At 37.9% G+C, this 25295-nt stretch overlaps 2 protein-coding genes across 3 annotated transcripts; one reads left to right on the top strand and one right to left on the bottom strand.

Annotated features, from left to right (window-relative positions):
- Positions 1–2296: 2296 nt before the first annotated feature.
- On the bottom strand, positions 2297–10861 carry LOC113060152 (tumor necrosis factor receptor superfamily member 1A-like). Of its 2 annotated transcripts, none has more exons than XM_026229019.1 (12): positions 10721–10861; positions 10187–10328; positions 10045–10113; positions 9535–9620; positions 8896–9019; positions 8499–8627; positions 7897–8046; positions 6767–6848; positions 6243–6325; positions 5036–5184; positions 4228–4345; positions 2297–4104 (listed from the first exon to the last, which is right to left on the bottom strand). In XM_026229019.1, exons 4-12 carry the CDS (start codon positions 9568–9570, stop codon positions 3800–3802), a joined length of 1176 nt encoding a protein of 391 aa, XP_026084804.1. In that variant the 5' UTR covers positions 9571–9620; positions 10045–10113; positions 10187–10328; positions 10721–10861; the 3' UTR covers positions 2297–3799. The 2 variants fall into 2 exon arrangements, with proteins under 2 accessions (XP_026084804.1, XP_026084805.1); XM_026229020.1 differs by having other exon boundaries at positions 10187–10289.
- LOC113060154 (tumor necrosis factor receptor superfamily member 4-like) lies at positions 9593–25221 on the top strand. The gene is made up of 6 exons (XM_026229023.1): positions 9593–9663; positions 21710–21837; positions 22271–22402; positions 23277–23435; positions 23608–23730; positions 24932–25221. The coding sequence occupies exons 1-6, from the start codon at positions 9656–9658 to the stop codon at positions 25045–25047; spliced, it is 666 nt and encodes a 221-aa protein (XP_026084808.1). The 5' UTR covers positions 9593–9655; the 3' UTR covers positions 25048–25221.
- Positions 25222–25295: the final 74 nt, after the last annotated feature.

The raw sequence follows: 25295 nt of genomic DNA, 5'->3' as shown, positions 1-25295 counted from the left end.
TGACCACTGACACCTTGCACAAGGAGGGCAAGACACAAAAGGTCATTGCAAAAGAGGCTGGCTGTTCACAGAGCTCTGTGTCCAAGCACATTAATAGAGGGGTGAAGGGAAGGAAAGGATGTGGTAGAAGAAAGTGTACAAGCAATAGGGATAACTGCACCCTGGAGAGGACTGCGAAACAAAACCCATTCAAAAATGTGGGGGAGATTCGCAAAGAGTGGACTGCAGCTGGAGTCAGTGCTTCAAGAACCTCTACTCACAGACATATGCAAGACATGGGTTTCAGCTGTCGCATCCTTGTGTCAAACCACTCTTGAACAACAGACAGCGTCAGAAGCGTCTCGCTTCAAAAATGACTGGACTGCTGCTGAGTGGTCCACAGTTATGTTCTCTGATGAAAGTAAATTTTGCATTTCCTTTGGAAATCAGGGTCCCAGAGTCTGGAGGAGGAGAGGAGAGGCACACAATCCACGTTGCTCGAGGTCCAGTGTAAAGTTTTCACAGTCAGTGATGGTTTGGGGTCCCATGTCATCTGCTGCTGTTGGTCCACTGTGTTTTCTGAGGTCCAAGGTCAACACAGCTGTATACCAGGAAGTTTTAGAGCACTTCATGCTTCCTGCTGCTGACCAACTTTATGGAGATGCAGATATCATTTTCCAACAGGACTTGGCACCTGCACACAGTACCAAAGCTACCAGTACCTGGTTTAAGGACCATGGTATCCCTGTTCTTAATTGGCCAGCAAACTCCCCTGACCTTAACCCCATAGAAAATCTATTGTGAAGAGGAAGATGTGATATGCCAGACCCAAACATGCAGAAGAGCTGAAGGCCTCTATCAGAGCAACCTGGGCTCTCATAACACCTGAGCAGTGCCACAGATTGATTGAGTCCATGCCACGGCTGCTGCAGTAATTCAGCCAAAAGTAGCCCCAAATAAGTATTGAGTGCTGTACATGCTCATACTTTTCAGTTGGCCAAGATTTCTAAAAATCCTTTTTTTGTATTGGACTTAAGTAATATTCTAATTTTCTGAGATACTGAATTTGGGATTTTCCTTAGTTGTCCGTTATAATCATCAAAATTAAAATAAATACATTTGAAATATATCAGTCTGTGTGTAATGAATGAATATAATATACAACTTTCTCTTTTTGAATTAGTGGAATTAGTGAAATAAATAACATTTTTGATGATATTGTAATTATATGGCCAGCACCTGTATATATTTAGTGCTTGTGAGGCTTTTCATCAAAGTATGTACTTCCAGGTTTCATCTAACATGGGAATGACTTCAAATGAAAATCAAATTACACATGAATTAAAAATATAAGCATAATTTGTAGAATGGGCAATATATATACAAGAAAATACCACTTCAGGCCTACTTATAAATATTTCAATCAATGTGTTACTTTTCTGCAATTCATTTTCTGCTTCTACAACCTTTTTTCTGTGTTTCTGGGTTATTCACAGTCATTTTCATTAAGTCTTAAACAGGCAACTTGTACCACAGGATACATATTCTTTAGTCTTTTGTAGGAGGCACCAGGAAATAATTTTTAATCCATTACTCTCATTATAATCATACAGTAGTTGAGGTTGTTTGGAGTTTGGGGGTCACATGATTTGGTTAAAAGTTTCTGTGCTTGTTTTGTCAGTTTGACCTAAAGCCAACATGTACACCAATTCAGAAAATGTAGATGGTATAGAAATCACAGAAAATACTCAGTAATCACAGAAATCACACTAAATACAAGGGGGAGCCCCTTGATAAAAATCTCTCATGAGGTGTTGGGGGTGGATGGAGATTATAAATTGCATCAAAGGTTGCAAACATTGCTAATTGATGGAGCTGAACCGTGCAGAATCATGGACCTCAAGGGGAATGAGAATGAAGACGAGATCGTTCAGAAATGTAAAAATACAAGAAATGTCTGTGCCTTAAATTAAGGACACAAGATATGTCATACATGCAGCATATTTTGAAGATTATACTGTATATTTGTTTGCATCAAATAAATCATAGAATTATTGATTACTTAAGCTGTTTTTATACCCTAAAAGTGCAACGTATCCTGGGAGGGAACTCATAAAACTCTAAATATAACAAATATTACAAAAATTCCTTTGAATATGATTTAGTTGAGACCATATGATATAAAAAGTTGACATGTAAGGATTTTTTTTTTTGCTGATCATTTTTCTACTCTTGCCTTTTTTAGGTTTGAGGCAAAAAAAAATTTTTTTCAAGTAATAATAAAAAAAAAAAAATTAAAAAAAGAATAAGAATAATATGGGGTCAAATCAGCTTTATAATTTGCATTTTCATTGAATTTTAATGCTAGTTTCCAGTGGAAGCACCATATTAACCTGTGGAATAATGCAATTATACAAATCACCCCTCAAATACAAATGAAATTAAGGTTTTTGTTTTGTACATGTAAATACCTTTGCTATCAGCATTACATTCATCTATACAGACCTCATAATTGGGTAAATAAGGCCTCTCACAAAACCTATCAAGAGCAACCCCTCGCCCCAAAAAAAAAAAAAAAATGTCTGCTAAAAATTACAGAACATTATTTGGACTGTAGTTTTGACTGTAATAGTCTTGGTGAAGAAAAACTAAACTAAACAAAAACAACAACAATAACTAACAGAACAAAAACCTAACCTTTCCCAAAATTTGGAACAATAGTGTGACACCTGGTATTACATTATGTTGCAAGGACAGTTATACCAGTAAATTTGAGGAACATGAGGAATCAAGCAAGCTTATAAATCATACAACAATGAAGTTTTGTGAAAAAACATTTGAGTGAAGGTTAGGGTAAGGGGGATATAAAATACAGTTTGTAGAGTATAAAACCTTTACACCTATGTACTGACCCTATTAAACAGAAAATAGTGTCTGTGTGTAACCTGGACATGCTATTAAGATATGTGTGCTATAAGGGCCGTTTCATAGTCAACGCATCTGTACGCATACGCGTCCCCGAGGCTACGCATCGTTACGCTTCAGCCGCCATTATGCGTCGGTGCGTAGCCAAATGTGTCGTCCTAGTTTTTGATACGCGACGCGCCGATGCACGCAATACTATGCATTGTCGGTGGGGGCGACATTGCAAGTATTGTACATTAATTCAAGTATATTGTGTTTACAGAAGAAGAAGGACTGTCTATGGTTTGAATACCGGGCGAAGAGGAAAAATTATGCAAACTTATACGTATTCATCCACATTTATACGATCCACACTCCTCTTCAGTTGCCATTGTGATCTGAATATCATGCGACCCGACTCTACTAATATCACCCGACTCTACTACCCCCTGTTGTGTGAGAGGTGTATTGCATACACGCATCGCCCGTCACTGTTTAGACTATGAAAGGGAGCGCGTCGCTCGCGTCGCTCGTGTCGCTTGCTCACGTTTCTCGCGTTGACTATGTAACGGCCCTAAGGAGAACTGATCTGGGAGATAATATGCATGATTATTTTATATCCATTACATATATGTAAAAATTACAACCCAAACCCCAACCACCCCCACCACTCTCATTCAGATACATTCACTAACAAAAGTCTGGATAACATTCAAACATATAACACAGAACATATGCATGCAAAAAAATAAAAAATAATTAGTGTGAAATCTTCAAACAACCGGAAACATGACATAAAATAAAACGACAAAAATGCAGCTGTAGACCCAGTTCCACTCTTAAAGGAATCCAATGGAAATTGGTGAAAGGTTAAGTTCTCTATTAATGCCCTCTTCTTCATTCTCTTTCAGCAGTTTCAGCATGAAGCACTTGTGTCCTGTGAAAGGAACATGTTCTCGATGTTGTCTGCACAGTTAACCAAACACATGTCCCTCAGAGTGCATACGAACATTTGGATGCGGTGAAATGGCAAAACATTGCTCCCTCCTCCTCTGCCACTGTCACTCCAAACCTTCAGCATCTGGTAGTGGGCATCTTTGCAGTTCCGGTGGTCTTGTTCTGCCCTGTCAATGTTCTGCTCAGAAACACCGAGTCGACGTACAAGTTCTTTAAATCGTCCAATCGGCACCTCGTCCAGCACAAAATAGAAGAATTCATGAACTACACAAGCAAAAGTCAGAGGAAGAAATGGTGAGAGACAGACAACAGACGTGAATCATCTTTTAGCATCATTACTTAAGCCTCCAATGATTTAGGTTTCGAAACAAATAAACTCAGATATACTTTTGATCTCTCTTGGGACGCAGTCTGGGAGTTTTCCACTTTGTTCTGTCTTACACGGCTGGTTTGCGAAAGAAACACTCTCACATATTCTGTTTGGTTCCACTCTAATAATCAATTTCTGTGAAGAACATTACATATATTTATTAATTACTTAATAACATGCAGAAATACACAACACAATAATCAAAACAACACCAGTCAAATAGGATATAACACATCACATGATCATTACACGACCTTGAGGAAACGCATGGCTTCCACAAAGGTCCTGCAAGAGTCTATGCAATAAGAATCATTGTAACATTTATTTTAGTAATTATATATCTTTAGGTCTTTAATTCACAAAAGATATTAAAAAATAGTATTAAGGAGCACAAGTGTTTTCAATAATGACAATAATCAGCATATTACATAATTTCTGAAGGATCATGTGACACTGAAGACTTGTTAATGGCTGCTGAAAATTCACCATCACAGGAATGAATTACATAAAAAAAAAAAAAAAAAATTATATATATATATGTGTGTGTGTGAAACGGAAAACAGTCAATACAGCACCAGTTTAGCATTTATTTATGAAGACATTCGAGCTATTAAGTATTAGTATTATTTTTTGTCTTTATTTTATCATGTGACAGAAATACAGTATAAGTTTATTAGTATTTATCATAAAACATGAATCATCTTCTGTGAAAACAGAGCAACGGTAATTATGTGTTTAGCATCAAATATGAATCACTTGCATTGTGAAGAAGAATGGTTGTGGTGTCCTTGCCATTGTTTGTCATAGGACAATCAAGTATTTTACCTCATCTTCGAGAGCAGTTAATGATTTCTCCGATGACAAAGCTTGCCTCTTTTTCTTCCAAAGTCTGATTGGCTCGTATAACACGAGCACTCCCAGTGCTAGAACCGTGATACATGCACAAACGGGGACCAGTATTTGTTGTAATGTGCCTGAAACATCAATGTGACGAGAAATTAAAATCACTCATTAATATATATATATATATATATTTTTTTTTTTTTTGCTTGAAGACACATTATGTTTTTACAGATACATTTTGCTTAGTCATGGCAAGACAAATTCACAAGAACTTGAGAGGGGACTTCCCAAGATTACTCACGCTTTCTAAAAAGCCTGAAACACTCTAAAGCCATAGTTTGGCAATAGTTGCCTGTCTGGCATCCTCAATATTAGGAAGGCCAACAGACATCAACAGCTGTGTTATATTTTCTCAGTCTCTGAAGGGCACACATATTTAGATACAGAGACGTGTTTTTTGAAATAACAGTAAATTCTTGTCCAGTTACTCATTTTCCTGGTTAAATATTATTTACACAATCAAAAAGAAAGAATGAAAGAAAGAAACCAAATACGATTCTATTTTCTATTTATACATTAACAATGTAAGTAATGTTCTGTTTATTAAAACCAAGTAGAAATCTCATCAAGCAAGTGTTTTAAGCATTTTTTTTTACATTCATTCCAAAATAATAACTATTCAGCTGTTCTTATTAATAGTTCACTTTTCGGATCATTAGTCATCAAAGCTCGGTAAATAAGTAATTTCACCAAGCTAATTGCTCACAGAAAAAAACCCCACCGATCATGTTCTCAGGACATCTCAAGTTTTATTTTGACGTGATGAATGGGTGATATCTGAGTCGGTTTACTTACATTTTAATTAGGCTTCCCATTAATGACACCAGTTTGTTCATTCAGACTGATTAGCGAATGCGTAACACATACAAAAACAGGAGGCGGGCTTTATTGCATGAACCTTACGTGACTTACCATTCATTCAAAATGTGTCCCTTACCTAACCCACCACATGCTTTTAAGTCTAAAACTCAATAGGCTTAGGAGAGACAACCAATGTTGTAGTGCTACTTAAAAAAAAAATGTAGTTTTCTTTTTAATTTCATATTTTGTAATATTTGCATAGTTTTCTCATCCAATTTTATGAAGAGGCACTGCCTCCTCAGGGGAAATTTCACAGATCAGTACTCACCTGAAGAATTAATTGGGCTGGTGGACTTAACAGGGTTACGAGGTGTGGTGGTTTTGCACACGTCTGGACACTCCTCCTGACATCTATAAGACATAAAGAACACACATGATGATTATATTGTCTGAAATGTCTAAAATAACAAAAATAAAATTCAAAATAAAATTATTTAGGATTAATCAAAAATTTTAAATGACTGTAATATCCAAGATGTGTAATTGCACTTAGTTATTAATACTGGTTAAACGCATTTCAAAACACAATAACGCACAAAACTGAGCTTTTGTAGTTAAATGCATTTGCATTGAGAAATGTGCTTATGTACTGCATTTGGCTGTGTACTTTAAGCTTGGATGTAAGTATTTTAAGTATAACAAACTTTTTAGGACAGCAGACATAAATTCCTTCCAAGGAAGAAAGTCTGTACTTGTAGACTTTTGTAATCAAAAGATGAATAAGTTCAATTCATCATCTTAACCTCTGAACAGGTGCCACACCATAATGAGAGTATTGAAGTACTGACTTACTTAGCACACGGCTCACAGATGTTTTTTCCCACTTGGTAATGGTTTTCTTTGCATTCACACTGTGCATTCTGATCACCAGAACCTGTCAAAAGTGAAAACATTAACCAAGGGTTTGCTACAATCTATGTAAAAAAATTTAAATACAATTATAATTAATTAGGAAGCTTTATTTCAAGTTTTCATTTCTCTTTGGAGTGTTACAAGCTGATTGTGCATAGATAAGATCCCTGAAGTTGCAAAGACTAAAGAGATATTCTTTATCAAAGTTAAGACTCTGCCACGCCCCCCTAAAACGGCTCGTTCAAACACAAGTCTGCATCACGATGTGGAAATATTTGCGCAATGCCGCCCAAATGTCCATGCAAAGAAAGAATTAGTGTTGAAGTAGCCATGTAAAGGAGATGCTGTGTTTCTAGGCGAGGACAAAAGAGCATTAGAGATCTTTAAGATTACTTGCAACAGAACAGCAACACGTTTTATTCATGACCGTTTTATGAGGTTATTCTGACTTTGCTATGACAATCTAGCACTTCTGAATCACCTACTTTGTTATTAGTTTAAGTATTTGCTATTGACTGTTTAAATGCTGAGTTTTGCATGTTGTGTGTGTGTGTGAGCACACGCATGTGTGAAAGAGAGAGAGAAACCGGTCATTCACATCACAGTGGAGTCAGATGTCTTAACCGTCTGTGGCTTGTGTACTGCAAACACAAGCTTCATCACTGTGTCTGTCACGTGACTCTGTTCCCCTTTCGGGCTTGAACTGATGGTTAAACTAAGGACATTATTAACTGTCTTTACATTTATTTTAAAAGAAGACGCTCACGATTATGGAAAGGGGTGTTAAATTTCTGACGAGTGCTTGCGGTGATCGGCCAATCACAATACACTGGGTCAATTGGCCAATCAGAGCAGACTGCGCTTGTCGGAGGGATGGACTTTGTAGAAAATTATGCATTTATGAGAGGCGAGGCAGAGAGGAACTAAAATAATGTACAGAATTGGAAAAATAATGTTTTTTTTTTTTTTTACATAATAGCACGCACGTCAACATATTCTTTACACCAAATAAACAAAATAATGATCTTTAAAAAAGCATCATATGACCTGTTTAAGCTCAAGGAACTTACATTGCACAATTGTATGCTGCCCAGGTCCACACTTCTTACACTCCTTACAAACCCATGTCAGGGCATCTAGTTTCTTATAGTAGTATCCAGACTCACACCCACACACCCGATCGCTTATGCGTGTACATGGCGATATTTCTTTGGAATGGGCTGTGATTAAAACAAGAAAGACACATGTAACCTGGGCAAGAATCAAATGAATTGGCTGTGTGAAGTTTTTAATAATAATTTACATATTAAAGGGATAATTTCATCTAAAAATGAAAATTGTCATCATTTACTCACCCTCATGTTCTTCCAAAATGTTTGTCTTTTGTGGAACACAAAACAATATATATATATATATATATATATATATATATATATATATATATATATATATATATATATATATATATATATATATATATATTAGTGTTTTTTTTGTCAATATTGTTTGGACAAAAACACTCTTCAAAACTGTGTTCCGCAGAAGAAAGAAAGTCACACAGATTTGAAATTATGTAACAGTTATGTAAATGATGACAGAATTGTCATTTTTTGGGGTAATTATCTCTTCAAAAACAAGAAATATGAAAATGTAAGTAATAAAATGGCATTACGTTTTTTGCACTCCTTGCATCTGAAGCAGTTTTCATGATAGTTTGAGCTATCTAGATAGGTTCCATCCTCACATATCTCACATTCAGACCTCATGTTTAGTCCAGGACATGATGCTTTCAATTTAAACCCTGGAGTGGAAAACAAAAAGGACAAAGGACAAGAAAGAACCATCTATGAAAGCTGAACAAAAGTTTTCTTTGAAAAAACAAAACAAAACAAAACAAAACACACACAAAAAAACACCCTGTTGCTAACCATAGGTTTTTATCCATGGGTAACTATTTTAAATGTTAACAACTTTGCTTCATTATATTATGAATGTTCTTATTCAAAAGTACACAATTTACATCTATAAGCAATGTACATCTATAAAGCCTGTATTTAAATTTGCTTTACCTGGATGACATTTATTACAGCAGAATCCTTTCTCATTCCAGTATTCACTATCAGAACAATCATTTTTCACAGTTTCTTGTCCACGTGCAAAATATGCAATTGTATTTGACTGGCTGATTAGAACCTGTGGGGAACAAAGGATCATTTAGGTTACAAAAAGGAAAGGAGAATGACTGTGACTATTCTTTTGAATAGCATGCCATTTTTATTATGTGTGAGTGCACAGTACAATACTGTATTCCACAATATAAAAAAAAAAAATGCTTCACATAAATTCTTTGGAGGAATGAACTATAACGCTATAAATGAGTAACTTCTGTGATTGGTGGATATTTCTTCAGAATTATGGGTAAGGAAGTCCTTCATTATTACATTTATTTATTTGAATGAAATTACACTGATTCATGGCTTATGCTCACCATAACTTACAAAATCTCCATGCATGTCTGTCCTAAAAGATTTGTGTGTTGTTGTTTAATTTATGGAACCCAACTGTTCATTCTATGCACAGATAAAGTCGCCGAGTAATTGATCAATTAAAACACCCCTTTAATCATCAACAATGAAACATACCAACACAACCTTTTAAGAAAGTATTTTAGATGGACAGCTGGGGCAAAATTATGGCTCATATCTTACCAGCAAAACATAAGCGCACAGCTTGCATTTCCTCATGGCCGTTGTAAGGTGGCGCTAAAGCAGCACTTCTCACTTCCCCAAACTCTCTGACCGGACATCGCGGCGGGTCGCCGGAGGACAGATGAGCAAGTAAGGGTTAATCATTTTCCAATTATTAATTTAGCCAGCATTATATAGTCATTAAAAAACAACAACAGTTTTCATGAACTCCTTGTCCTTGTATATCAAGCAGAATATTCTTACAGTAACCTGTTGCGAAATAGTGCCTAAATGAGAAACTAACAATCAGCCCAAAACCACACACAGTAACATCTAAAATACAGTTTTTATTGTTGATGCCAGCTGAGACCCCCACAGACATATACGCTGGGAAAGAAGACAAATGGGGTGACGCTTTAGCATTTCCATTCGTTTCAAAGCCACGACACAATCTCGACACCCACACTCAAGTGCCACAAGTAGAGATAACAATCGAGTTCCGTGTGGAGCAGTCACAGCGCGCGACCTTACCTCTACTCATGGCGATCCAACACGGTCCTTTCCTACTCTCCCAGAAACTTTTCGTCATCACCAGTTGAGCTAAAAAATAAAATATATAAAAAAAAACGTTTTTTTTTTTTTTTTTAATGTGAGATTGGTGAAGAACCGCTACCGTGCATTTCCTCGGAGGAGAAGGGTAGTCTTGACTGGAAGTGTTATGCGTCACACAGTCCGCTCCTCCTCGCGTGACAGTTCTCATGAAGGAATTCTAGAGGCTGGATGAAACCGAAAGTACCCTAAAGCTTCTGTTGCAACTTTGAGAAAAGAACAGTAACGTATTTACACAGTGATAGGACACAAAACGTCCTTGAACAATGTTTTACTGTGCAGTAAAATGTCTTTTGTTGAACGTTGGTTAATACACATAGCTCTATCAGAAAGTCAAACTAGAGTAAAAATAAATAAATAAATCATAATTGAGCCTAAACGCACTTATGTCATGACTTTCTTATTTCTTGAAATAAGACAATTTGAAGAATATTCTGGTTAATGGTTGCAACTTGCAACTACATATCTGAGGGAATGATCTGAACTTAGAACAAGATCAGATTGAATCATTCAGAAAGTTTTTTGTAAATAGAATCATCAGATTCTTTGAAAAGATCGGACTCAAATCATTCTTCACAAATCAGACATCTCTACTTACATGACTTTTGCCCCTGACTTGCACCCAACACCAGCTACCCAAAGACAAAGCACATCTACAGTCTACACACAAATCCATCATATGACTTCAGAAAACTGATTATATGCACCATTATATGCACCACTTTTATCATGGTGTGGTAATTTTTATTTTTGCACATTCGCCACCCACCTCCCCTCCCTTTGGAGGCTTGACTTCCTGGTAGTGGTTGAGGAGAGACCACCCTCATATGATTGTAAAGCACTTTGGGTGTATAGCAATACACAATAAAGTGCTATGTAAATGATTCATTCAATCATTCATTCATTCATTCATCAATGCATGGAATCGATACAGTTCATTAATGCAATGCATGTAAAGAATAATAGTTCTTCATCATATGAGTTCATCATCTGAGTGTGAGTAAGATAATTTTCATTTAATATTTTTCAGACTTAATATTTTTTTTTTTTTTTTTTGCATTGCATTGCAAGAAATTATGAAATTGTGGGGGGGAAATATAGCTCTGTTATCATTGTTACAATATCATGTTTTGTCTTCATTTTTCTCCAGGTACAATATGACCTAATAAATAGATTTAAAAACTGGTTAAATACTTTTTTTGTTTATCTCAGACAGAATGTATTTACTAAGCTGCATATTGAGGCAAAAAAAAAAAAATACTTCCTCACCTCTAAAACCACATCCTCCATTTCTCCATTTCCCCTGTGACCTGCAATGTAACCATGGAGATTGTAAAAAATGCCCACGGATTGCTCTTTAGCATAGTGCCAAAACCAATTCATAACAAAAACAAAAAACATAGTTTGCTGGGTATTATTTAATTCACATTGTATGCTAAGCACATATTTTTTTATTTAGTTATTTTAAATTTTCAGTCTGATGGTAGTTGAAAATACACTAACACAGAAAGCTAACAATCTTGATTTCTATAGGCCTCTCTCTCTCTCTCTCTCTCTATATATATATATTTATATATATATACACACACGCGCGCACACACACACACACACACATATATTTCACGGCTCTGTGGAATACTTGATTCTGATTGGTCAGTGGCGACATTCCGAGGTATGTTATCCCTGGATAACAAGTTTAGTTTTCCTGGGACAGTTCAGTTGTTGTTGGGCACAATTGTTAGGTATTTTCCTTCCACCTGTATATTGAATGGAAATATATTTAAATTAACTGTACTAAAATTCTGGTGAATGTTGTGGCTGTGGAAGGTGAGATCACACCTCTGTCCATGAGTGCATAAATAGCACAACTGATTCCAGGCCTTACTAAATTTATAAACCACAGCCTGCTCAACCAGCAAGATGCTGCTGTTTCATTAGCTTGACTAACAGGGCCGATATTACACCAACATGGTTTGGTGCCACATTACACAGCCAATCAGATCTAAATGTAATGCTCAAGCAAGATATTTGTTCCAGATGTCAGCAGAGTAGGATGCAGAGGGTAATATCTTTGGCTTATGCCACTGAGTTCAACAGTCAGGTTCCAGAAGAAAAATCCCATTAATTTTCTACATTGGGGAATTGATTTTTAATGAAAATGTATCAACATTTAAAAACAGACCTATTGTGAGGTACAAGGTTGTTTATTGATGGTAAATACTTTTTTCACATAATAACATTCAACTGTGAAATTCCTTGGGCCTCATTTTAAAAATGTTGCATATAAACCGTCCTAAATTTGTTTAAAGATCATTTCTCAAAAGTGGGTAAGCGTGATTCAGAGAAAACAAACGGTGCACTGTCACACTGTCTAGTCTCGGTTTCCCTGGGTGTCCACTAGTGGGCTCACTTCCCCTTAGGCACTTCACCATAGGCACTACAATTCCCACTAGCCTTGTCCCTTCATCACAGTAATTGCACTCCGGTTAATTGCACCAGGTGTCTTCACTTATTAGTCATTAGCCTCCCTATATTTACCCGTCTTTTCCTGTTTGTCTTTATGGAGTCCGTACCTTTTGTGATCCCAGTCTTCTCGTCCTCCGAGATTCCTCGTCTACCTGTTCCCTTTCCTTTCCTTTCCTTTCCTGTCTGTTTTATTTTGGATGTTTTTCTGGTTTTGACCCAGCTTTGTTGGATTATTCTGTGGATTACCCCTCAATAAACACACCTGCATTTGGATCACTCTCGCCTTGTGTCTTACTGGGTCACGATCGTTACATGCACACAAAAACACATGCATACGCCTCGCTTCCAGATGTGATATTTATACATAGGAAATAATCTTGAAATTGTGTGCAGCTGACTGGTGTCAGATCTCCACCTTGTAAACACCTCCTAATTAATATCATTACCATTTAAAAGCACACGCCAAATATCCAACGTTCTATGAGAATGACTAGCACAAAGAAGAAAATAACAACATATGTTTCATATCATAATACAATTAATTATTACTCGATTATTGTGATTTGGCATTTATTTATATTTACACAGTTTACTAATGCTACTCAAATGTGAAATTAATGTACTGACACTAAAATATGTACTGTATTTTATTCAAATATAACGCTTATGAATACATTCTTTGTTTGGCTGGTTGTGAAGAATGTGTGTCAAACGCCATGAATTGGCTTAAATAACCTTGGTAGGTGACGTCATTGATTACACGCACCTGAGAGGTTATAAAATACATGTGAAAAGGACACATCCTCCGGTTCACCTTTGTCTGAGGTCTTTATCTTGTCTTTTTCAGCATTGTTATGCAGCATCTTGTTCCTGCTTTTCCAGGGAACAGGGTTACAGTTATGTAACCCGAGAAGTTCCCTATCAAAAGCTAGTCTTGATGCTGCATTCAATTATGCTTATGGGAATGAGAAAAACCAACAGCACCATACTGGAAGTGTCTGGACCCCCCAAGATTGTGTAGTGTGTGCGCACAAGCATTGACAGGATCTCAGACATGACTCTGGGATGTTGATTCAAGGACCTGTGAGCCCTGAGTAGCATGGACATCCAAACTATAGAATCTAACAAATGTGTGCGGAGAGGACCAGCCTGCCGCATCACACACTTGCTGCAAGGGAACACTTCTTGTTATAACCGAAGGCGAAACTTGACCACGTGCCTCGTAGGCTAGGGCAGTAGCATTCCTCACCCAATGTGCCATAGTTTGCTTAGTGGCAGCCGCCCTCCGGTTGCAGCCCTCATAGCATGTGAAAAGCTGCTCTGACTTATGCCACTGGCTGGCGCAGTGGATGTAAATCTAAAGAGCATGTACTTGACACAGTAAGTGAAGTCTTTTCTGCTCTGGTGTTGGGGAACGGGGGAGGGCAGAAGGCTTCAAGAACGACCCGATGTATGGTTGAGAATGGAAATTTCAAAAGATAATTTGGGTGATTATGCAAAATAGCTTTGACCAGCCCAGGGACAAAGTCTAGGCAGGATGGCGAGACTGACAGAGCCTGCAAATCATCAATTCTTTTCAGATAAGTAATAGCCATTAGAATATCAATCTTTTGGTTCAGAAACCTGACAGGTGCTGACTCTAGTGGTTCAAAAGGGATGTCAACCAGACCTTCGAGCACTATGCTAAGTCCCATAAAGGGACTGTGACTCTAGTGGGTGGCCTCAACTACTTGGCTTATAACTTTTTCAAGTGAAGGGAGCCCTAGTACTTGGAAAGTCAGAAACCGGGGTCTGAACCACAAAGCAAGGGTATGAAGCCCCTGGTGGGTAACCCTTATTTGCCTCTGGGGATTGGCCCTTGGATGAAATGGCTCTGAGCTACAACTGAAACGTCTCATGTGCAGTAGGCAATAAGGTATTACAATTGATGCAGCTGCCATGAGACCTATAACCCTTTGAAAGTTATTAACTGTAACTTTTTGGCTTAGATTGATGTTATTTATGGTGCTTAGAATTGATTTGATGTGTGTAGGAGACAGCTGTGCTTGCATCGTGATCAAATTCCATTCAATCCCCAAATAAGTTGTCCTCTGAGCAGGAGAGACAACACTTTTCTTGGCATTGAGTCTCAACACCAGAGATTCGAGATGAGCTAGGACGACATCCCAATGCCGAAGTGCTAGCTCCAGAGACTGAACCAAAATCAGCCAGTCGTCCTGGAGTCATAGAGGAGCCAAAGCTGCATCCATGCAATTTGTGAATGTGGGAGGTGACAAGGCTAGGCTGAACAGAAGAACCTGATACTAGTAAGCTTCGCCCCTGAAAGCAAACCTCAGGAACTTCCTGTGTTGTGGCAAGATCTCTATGTGGAAGTACATGTCCTTGAGATTGATTGTCACAAACCAATCGCCAGATTGGATCTGAGACACAACCATCCTGAATATCAACATTTTGAAAGTGTATGTTCTGAGGTAGCGGTTCAACCCAGGAAGATCTAAAATTTTTGTTGGTAACCAGAAAAAAAAACCTGAGGCTGCCAGGAAGGAACCTCTACTGTCTGTTGAAACCTTATATGCCCCTCCCCAGCGACAGTCCTGACGCTTGAAAAGCAGGGGAGAAACCTCTCAAAAGTGTCTTCATAGTGCTTCGCCTCTTGTAAACCACTGAGGACTGTGTTGACATAGTCGTCAAATATGCCGGAAGGTGAGACGGGGACATCAAGAAGGAAACCCCGGTCCCTCTCCTTGATGCCTGTGAGTTTAAGCTACAGGTGTCTCTCCATGTAGACCGTAGCTTCCACTGAATGGCCGATGGCACATGCTGTCTGCATAGTCGCCTGGAGGGACAAATCTGTGGCCTAAAGAAAGTTCTAAAAACTCCTCTCATTGATGGTCCCGCCTGTGTTCAAGTCATTCAGCAGGTCAGCTACCGCCATGGTGTGCAGGGCAGCACCAGCCTGACCCACTGCCTGGAAAGCTTTCCCCACCAGTGAAGATGTCAGTCTACAAGGTTTGGTGGGGAGCATAGGTTTCTTTAAAGATGATGAGCTCCCAGGGGAAGCTCTCCATGGTGGTCGTTTAAATTCACGTCGATGGCACAAAGACATGGAACAAATAGGTCTTACTCATGAACAAGTTACCTTGTTGTGGAGGTCGCCAAAGAAGGGGAGAGACTGTTGCTGAGGCCCCTCCCCTCAACCACCTGACAGAAATTTTTCGTCCATCTTCGAGTACTTGGAGGCCTCTGTTCCAAGAATTACTTGCTTCCAGCTTTGATTCCTCACCTCCTCATGCAGACATCACGGCTGCTTGGCAGCACTTCCACTCTGTTACCACAAAGGCTGCATTCTCCATCTTTGGAAAGCGATCCAGATCCCAACCTGACTGGTTCAAAACCCATGCCAGCCTGCTCCTACCTGCAATTGATTCGAAAGGTTCAGTCAGACTGTCTCATCTGCAGCATAACACTCGCTCAAATAAGGCAGCATTGAAGCAGGCATGCAGCAATGTCCAACGGGTCACTCGCATAGCCATGCAGACTTACTGGAGCACACTGTGTGACCGTATTGAGTCAAGTGCATCCATTGGAAACATCCGAGGAGTCTTTGAAGGTCTGAAAGAAGCCTTGGGCCCAGTACCTAAAAAATCCTCTCCACTCTGTTCCCTATTAGGTGAACTTCTGACTGATTTGGAATCTCAATTGGCGAGATGGGCAGAGCACTACAGCCTTCTCTATGCTCAGCCTGTCACAGCCAACACACTGGCAATAACTGCTGCTGTTCCTGAACTCCCCCTATGTCTGACCTGGATGCAGATATCACCATTGAGGATGTCAAATTTGCAATTAAAGCACTGAAAATAACAAGTATCCCGGGGCTAACGGCCTCCCCCTGAGGCTTATAAGGCAGGTGATGATGCCTCTGTCCTACATCATCACCAGATGTCCTTAGAGATTCCAACATCATCACCATCTATAAGAACAAGGGGGACCGTGCAGACTGTAGCAACTTAATTAGGAATATCTCTGCTCAGTCTTGCTGGCAAGATATTTTCTTGCACTATTCTACCACATCTACAAATCCTTGCTGACCGTATCCTCCCCGAAAGCCAGAGTGGGTTTCGTGCTGGCCGCTCCATAGCAGACATGGTGTTCTGTGTTCGACAACTACAGGAAAAGTGTATTGAATAGCATAAACCTCTGTTCTTAGTGTTTGTAGACTTGACCAAGGCCTTTGACTACGTTGGTCGATCTGGACTTTTCCTTATCCTACAAAGACTTGGCTGCCCTCCAAAGCTACTGAAGGTGGTCACTGAGTTTCTTGGGGGGCATGAAGGCAATCGTACAGTCTGAAATCACTCGCTCTGAAGAGTTCCAGATAAGGTGTGGGGTAAAGCAGGGTTGTGTCCTTGCTCCTACCCTCTTCGGAATTTTCTTCTCTGCCCTACCAGATGTCCTTAGAGATTCCAACATGCTGTGAGCTCGACATGGACAGCAGTAGTAGTAGCGGTGCCTTCCCTGATGACTCAGGTATTCTTCTACACACCCGCAACTCAGGAAAACTGTTTAATCTGGCCAGACTGCGGGTGAAGACTAAAGTACGCCATGTTCTGGTACGTGAGCTGCTTTATGCTGATGATGCTGCCTTTGTTGCCCACTCAGAGGCAGCTCTACAATTACTCTGCTCATCTTTTGCCGCTGGATGTCTAGAGTTTGGTTTGCAGATTAGTCTTAAAAAGACAGTTATCCTTGCCCAACCTGCAACCCTGAACCCTACAGTATACATTTATAACACATGTCTATCTGTGGTAGACAAATTCACCTACCTGGGTTCCACCGTATCAAACAACAATAACCTTGACGCAAAGCTTGAAATGCCCATAAGGAGGGCATCATCAATGTTTGGAAAATGGAGCAAGTGTGTCTGGCACAAGTACCTCTCATTGCTCCTCAAAGTCCATGCCATGCATGTGTACTTAGCAACTTATATGCAAGTGAGACATGGACAAACATACAGGAGGCACGAACATCGCCTCAACGCCTTCCATTTTCGCTGCCTTCAATCCATACTGGGTGTATACTGGAAGGACCATGTGCCAAACTCTGTCATACTTGAGAGAACTGGTTTCAGTGACCTGTACACCATTCTTTGTAGATGCCACCTCCGCTGGACTGGGCATATTTGTCGAATGAAAGACACCTGCCTCCCAAAAATCTTGCTATATGGCGAGCTGGCAAATGCCCCCCACAAACATGGTCGCCCCCATCTACATTTTAAAGACGTCATTAAAAGGGATCTTTAGGCCTTTTCCATTAACTTGGACAAGTGAGAGGCACTTGCAAATGACAGACCCAACTGGTGCACAGCAATTGACAATGGCCGCAGGGACTCTCAGGAGGCCTACAATTCATTTCTGGAAGAGAGATGCTCAACACGAGAAGCAGTTCGTCGTACTTGACATGAACGGCCATAGTAGCAGTAGCAGTATACAGATAAGTATTATGGACATAATTTACAGATTTTAAATACTATCAGCATGATATACAGATAGGTGTACTATGAACATACTATACAAATGGATTATGTCAAGTGTATGTACACTATAGGCAGAGACTATGAACATATGATGCATATGATGCAACTGGTCATGATGCTCTTGATCGCACACTGGTAGAAGTTCACCAGGATGGCTGAAGACAGTTGGTTCTTCTTTAGTGTCCTGTGGAAGAAGAGGTGCTGGTGAGCCTTCTTGACCAGGCTGGAGGTGTTTATGGTGCAGGACAGGTCCTCCGAGATGGTGATTCCCAGGAACTTGAAGCTGGAGACATGTTCAACAACCATCCCATTAATGAGCAGGTGTGGTAAGGTAAAGTCTTCTGGTCAGAAAGTCCATAATCCAGTTAAGGGAGGTGTTAATGTCCAGGTCTCCAAGTTTTGTGGTCAGCTTGGAGGGAATGATGGTGTTAAATGCTGAGTTGAAGCCAACTGACAATTCTTCACAACCTGTCGAACAATGAATGTTCTCATAAGCATTATTCAACGTAGCATTGAGAGTAGCTTTTGATAGGGAACTGATGTAAATGGCAAAAACAAAGTTTAAGGCTGATGTCTCTATTCATTTTCACAGAAGCAAATCAGCAGATGTTATAAATAAAACAGTTAAGAATGTTATTGAATAGAATATATTAAAACTTTTACTGCATGACATAGGCCTATTCTTATTAACTACACAAGCAAAACAGTCGTTTATGCAATTTTTTCTATTTTATGCATTATCAATTGAATACTTCACAAGTTCTATTATAAATTAAGAAAAAACAACAACATGGAATAAACTGTCTACAGAAAGAGAGTAAAGAACAACATTAGGCTACTGAAAAGGTCAGCTTAATCTTGCGCAATTAATCTCTTACACTGCATCTTTGTTATTTATGATGAATTTGGAGCTTGCATGTACACCACTTTTATTATTATTGTAGCTAAGATGTTCAAATAGCTGCAGTACTGTATGCCTGCTCAGACCCTGACGTGGCACTAAGTATTTTTCCATGTCAAAAAAAAAACATTTTTATAAATATGAACGTTGCTGTGGATTTTTGTCAACACACAGATTAGATCTTAGAGTATGCGTACACTAAATTCCACTGCAATTTACAGTTTGAAAATGAGGCCCCTGGTGATGAACCACTGGTTCTGGAAAGTTATACTACCTGCAATAAAACTGTAACAAGCTTATTGCAGCAAAACACTTTAGATCCTGCTATAACACCCTCATTTCCTGCTTTAACCATACAGGTCAAGCGATTATCCTCACCGGCCTTCGACATTGTAATCATAAGACTCATGTTACAGACTTTGTTTGTTTCTGTTGGAGTATGTTACCTGCTTTTCTTTTTGTTTGTTAAATTTGTATTGCTGAGAATTCTGTCTGAAGCTGCAAACTTTTGACTGTGGAAGCCATCTTACAGAATCATAATGAAGTTGACCATCTGATTGGAGACACCTTCTTGAAAGCTTATAGTTAGTTTGTTGGCCCAACTACAGTAAGGAAGGCCATGGACATGGCCCTGCAGATATGTCAACTTACCAGAAATTTAACCCAAGAGTGAGCACCTCCCATCTCTGGCCCTTAACACCTGTGACAATTTCAACTGTCACTTATAAGGAAAAGTGTGAAAATATTTAGAGGAAACATACTTGAATGCAAAGCACACCACACCAGTAAAAGGTATGTGACATAACAGAAATTATGATTGATCTAATAGGATCTTTTTGAAGAGGGGTCTCACTCATAAGGGGAGAACTTTTTTACGTGAAGGTTAGAGTTCTGTAAAGCTGCATGCCTGTCAGCAGGTGATGTTATCTGCAGGAGTTGATGTCACATTTCTTATATCTTAGCAGTTCGAGCGGTGTTGTGGTGAGCCCTCCTTTTACTGTAAACACTAATTGCTCTTGGTGTGTGCACGTGTGCCGTGGTTGCATGTCTAATCTACAAACTACAAGAAGGACATGACTCTTCTCATAGTGGTATCAGTTCCACTGAATAAAACTGAGCTGACAGCTCATAAGTGTAAAAGTTGGGGAGAAAGAATTAGCAAATTAAGATTAGATGACGGTTGATAAAGATGTTTTGGAAAATAAACCCAAAATAAAAACCGTTATGGCAGCTGTCAGGCATAATGTACTGGTATGCTAACCAGACATTTTAATCTAAACTCAGGATGATATGTTGAGCTTCATGGATTCTGTGTGATTGGGCGTTATTCAACTACTGGCCTCACTACTAAGCTCATTTCTCTAATATACTAATATCATAATCTCAGAATGAGTAGCTGCAGAAGAGCTAGTGTTTTTTACTCATGCTTTTACTCAGAATGAGACACAAGACCCTTTTCATCTAGAGTGTTCGTCTGCGTACATATTCGTTTCAAAGGGAGATGGAGAGAAAGAGACAGTTTGTTTTGGAACTAGTTAAAACTAAGTTGGAACCAAGTTAAAACTAGATAGAAAACCTTTAATGGGACGTTTGGGCTAGAGGAAAAAGAGGCTCAGGAGAAGAATAAACTTAAAGCACATGCAGCTGCTGTTGGTGGTCCTAAGAAGAGTGATATATAACGTTAGTTTATAGATGAGTCATCTGAAGTTTCTGATAAAGATTTAATGCTGGAGAGTTGTCCCCTCATCTTCAAAGTTTCAGAGGGGCCCGCCTAACTCACATCGCTCGTCTTTTTCTCGCTGTCTACTGGCTTGTACACACTTTCAAGGTAAGTCTTCATTCACTGTCTTCTACAGACTTTGCTCTCTTGGTGCTTATTTAAAGCATGTGTGATTTAACAGGGATGGTAAAAAACGATGATGTACTATGTGATGTTGCAGCAAATCTATGATCTTATTTTAAGGATACAAATGTTTTGATCAATGTCAATTAAAAGTTCAGATTGAAAAACAACTACATACAACTACCAAAACGCACATAACTAGGTCAAGCTGAATTAAGCATGTGAGGGACCGGATCTGTCTGGTGCTTGTTGTAACTATGCTCAAAAGATCATTGTATAATCATTGACACAATGTCTTATTTTCATTCACTTATTCGTACAGAGTATAGAGATGAGAAATGGCAACATAACGTTATTGACTTATTGCTTGTTTCAACAAAACTGTATTTGTTTCAGAATAAAAGTAATATATATGTGTGTGTGTGTGTGTGTGTGTGTGTGTGTTTATAAAATTATCAAAAAATATTCAGTTTTCATAAACACACACACAAACAGAAACACACATATACGTATATATTACTTTTTTAATAAGTTATATATTTAAAATCACTTTTATTCTGAAACAAATTATATATATATATATATATATATATATATATATATATATATATATATATATATATATATAATGGATCATTTTGACAAAAGTGTGACAAAAGCGATATAAATAAAAAAAAAACAATCATATTTATCAGTAATTATTGCATTAAACATTTAACAGTAAGGCCAAGTAATATATTCATGATTTGTATGACTCTTTACATTCTCTGCTAACGCATTTCAAGTCATTCCAGGTGTCATGTGTCATTCTGAATCTTCACATGCTTCTTTTTTTCTCTTCCAGGAAGATGCTTGCCTTGCTCAGTGTCCTCCTGCTCTCATCACATGTCCTTCCTCTCGTCCAGTCACTGCAGTGCGATGAAAGAACAGAGTATTTGGACGGCAACCGGTGCTGCAAAAAATGTAAACCAGGTAAACGAAATCAGCTGCCTCATCACTGAGAACAGAGTTGAGTCAGAGTTAAAAGAACTAAGCCGTTCTTCAGTTAAGATTTGATAATTAACATGAAGTGCACCGAAGCAAAAGAATCTGCTGCTTAAACGTTGTTCGGCTTTTTGAAAAAGTCAGGATGTAATCTTTCAACATCTCAAAACCGGTTGCATTATGTAAGAATTGTTCAGGGTTCAGCTATAGTATGGTTGATTGACATTTACCTAAGGTCTTAGAATGACACATCAAGTTTCTCGGATGAGGATGACTTGTTCCCTAAACTCAACCTGGTAGACTTTCGAACCAGTCAGCATTGAATGCCATGTTCTTAAATGTCATAATTTTGTCTGTACAGTCAGCATCACTAATGTCTCATTCCATGCATGTTTCCCTGCTTTTGTGTGTGTTTATACAGGGGAGCTTATGATGAAGAAATGTGAAGGAAAAACTGAAACTGTGTGCGAGCCATGTGGAAATGGCTACTTCACGGACGACTATAATATCAATTACCAATGGTGCAAACATTGCACGACGTGCACCAGGGAAAGTATGTCTACTCAGTTTCTTTATGATCACAAAACAGGTTGTAGGTTCTTAGAATGATATGTCCGGCTATGTTTTGAATGTTTAGATGAATCGGTATGAAGAGTCATGAACTAGAAATACCAAACATGACAGTAAAACAAAGCAGGGGCTTCCCCTTCAGCAGATCTAGGTGGGTTTTTAGTATGGAGGTAGGTGGGGGTCTGAAGAACGTCTGAGTCGCTGGTAACAAACATGATATAGGACATCAAACCTTGAAAATACACGTGTAGCATTGGGGGAAAAAGCACCTGAGTGGTGGAAGTTGTTCTTTGAAACGGAAACAACTGCCTACTTAGATGTCTGAGATATTTTGATATGCAGATGCCAAAGATTGAATACGACAATGAGATAACAAGTAGAAAAAATGGTCGTTTGGGAAGAAAAGGAGACATATAAGAGAAACTAATATTTGATATTAGTAACCAGACTAAATAACCAGGCTAAAGAATCTTGTGATAAAAAGCGATGAGCAGAAATGAAAAGTGAATATCCTGAGGTGGCATGAGTTAATTGTGAGTCAGCAGAAAGAAAAAAAAAACCTGTGTTCGAGCTCGCTGTTTTATTTTGACACTTGCGTCTTGTTGAAATGACTGTACGCACAAATGAGTGCATGCACATTGGTGTCTTAGACGCTTTATTCATTCTCGAATTAAGAGATTTCAGCTTTTCCTTTCTGTTGTAAGATGGTGAGCATTTATATGAAACTGAAGTCTTTTGTAACATTAGAAATGCCTTGGTGGTCTCTTATGATCAATATGATGTGACCTTTCTGAATACAAGTTGAAGAAACACTGATAAACTCGTACAGTTCTACATAACCTCTTTAACTCTTGCAGATATGAAGTATATGAAGGACTGTACGGTGACAAGCGATGCAAACTGCACATGTGAAGACGGCTACAGATGCAGTGACAGCAAATGCGAGTCGTGTGAGAAAATTCAGACAACTACTGTTACTACTCCTCCTTCTACTAAAACAATATCGCCCACCCATGGTGAGTGCCTGAACCCTGACACGCTGTCATCAGTGTGGTAAAATAGTCACTGTTGAAGGCAAACAGACTATCACACACACAGAGTATATCAGGTGTATTCTCTATTGACCTGTTTACTCTTTCTCTCTCCTTTTCCCCATCTATTTGCTCCCTTTCTATCAACCTCTTCCAGATAATGTGTGGATCTCGGTGAGTCTGTGTTTTGCGTGTGTGTGTGTGTGCGCTCTGCTCACCTGTTTCCTTCTCATCAGCAGACATGCACGACCATGTGGACGGATCATGTCGACATCAATCGGTCAGTGCCACTATAAACAACAAATCAATCTTTTAATTCATAAAGAAATCCTTGGAACTGCTCTTTATACACTTGCATGAGTGCTTGATATACGGACACTACATTGCATGAATAGTTTTAATATACCTACCTGTCGAATCTAGAACGGCAGTACAAGTTATGTTTTGGTCACTCAGACATTTTTTAACTGAATTAAATTAAATATAAACTTTAATACTGAAATCTGATTTAACCCCAATCATTTTCGTAATAATATAATATAATATAATATAATATAATATAATATAATATAATATAATATAATATAATATAATATAATATAATATAATATAATAATTCTAAAACCTATAAAACCTAACCCCAAATAATAAATAAATTATAATTAAAAAGTATTTCTACAAAAAAAAAAAAAAAAAAAATATATATACATATATATATATATATATATATATATATATATATATATATATATATATATATAAATTAAAAGTAAATTAAATGCAAAAATTTTAAATAATATAATATAATATAATAATTCTAAAACCTATAAAACCTAACCCCAAATAATAAATAAATTATAATTAAAAAGTATTTCTACAAAAAAAAAAAAAAAAAAAAAAAAAAAAAAAAAATATATATATATATATATATATATATATATATATATATATGTACATATATATATAATTAAAGTAAATTAAATGCAAAAATGTTTAATAATATAATATAATATAATAATTCTAAAACCTATAAAACCTAACCCCAACTAATAAAAAAAAAATAGTTTTAATATAATATAATATAATATAATATAATATAATATAATATAATATAATATAATATAATATAATATAATATAATATAATATAATAATGATTGGAAAGCAGTGACAATAACAGGAAAACCTATACATGTCATCAATTAAAACTGTTTTAAGTGATCAAAACAATAATAAAGCTAGACACGTTCGAAGTACAGAGCACCTAGTTAATAGACTTACATTTTTTTATGAAATTATTATTTTCGATTCACCTCTATGATCACCTAATTATAACAGTATGATAAGGAAACTAATTAATGTGATTCTCATATTTGAAAATTGTGAGTTTAATATTTCCCCCAATATATTAAGACATGGAATGAAATTGTACTGCATAACAGGAATACGTGTCTAATAATGTGTATTGTACTGGGTCATCAGGTCTCTGCTCCTCCGACAAGAGCAGCCTTGGTTCCAGTCAGTGCACAGAGGAAGAGGAGGTACCAATGCCAGTGCAGGAGGTTTGTGGAAAGACTGAAAAACTGGAGGATGTCTGAGAAAAGAGCAGGAAGAAGACCGCTGATTCGTCTATGGATTGAGTATTTACTCTAATACAAACCTGCTGCTGCCATTTACACAAGAGAAAATGTGCACTCATCAGGTGGCCCATATGAAGGTTCTGTGAGAATGACTGTCCTTCGTGAGAAATGCTGAGATAGAGAGAGATTTGAGTTACCACCGCACACAAGGAGACACTGAACACAGAGCTAATCTTTTTCAACAAATGAAGGTTTTATTCTCTGCA

The sequence above is a fragment of the Carassius auratus genome, chromosome 41 (genome assembly GCF_003368295.1).
Source record: "Carassius auratus strain Wakin chromosome 41, ASM336829v1, whole genome shotgun sequence".
In the NCBI taxonomy this organism is placed as follows: Eukaryota; Metazoa; Chordata; class Actinopteri; order Cypriniformes; family Cyprinidae; genus Carassius; species Carassius auratus.
Note: the sequence above shows the minus strand (reverse complement) of the source record. Positions and strands in the feature narration are given on the sequence as shown.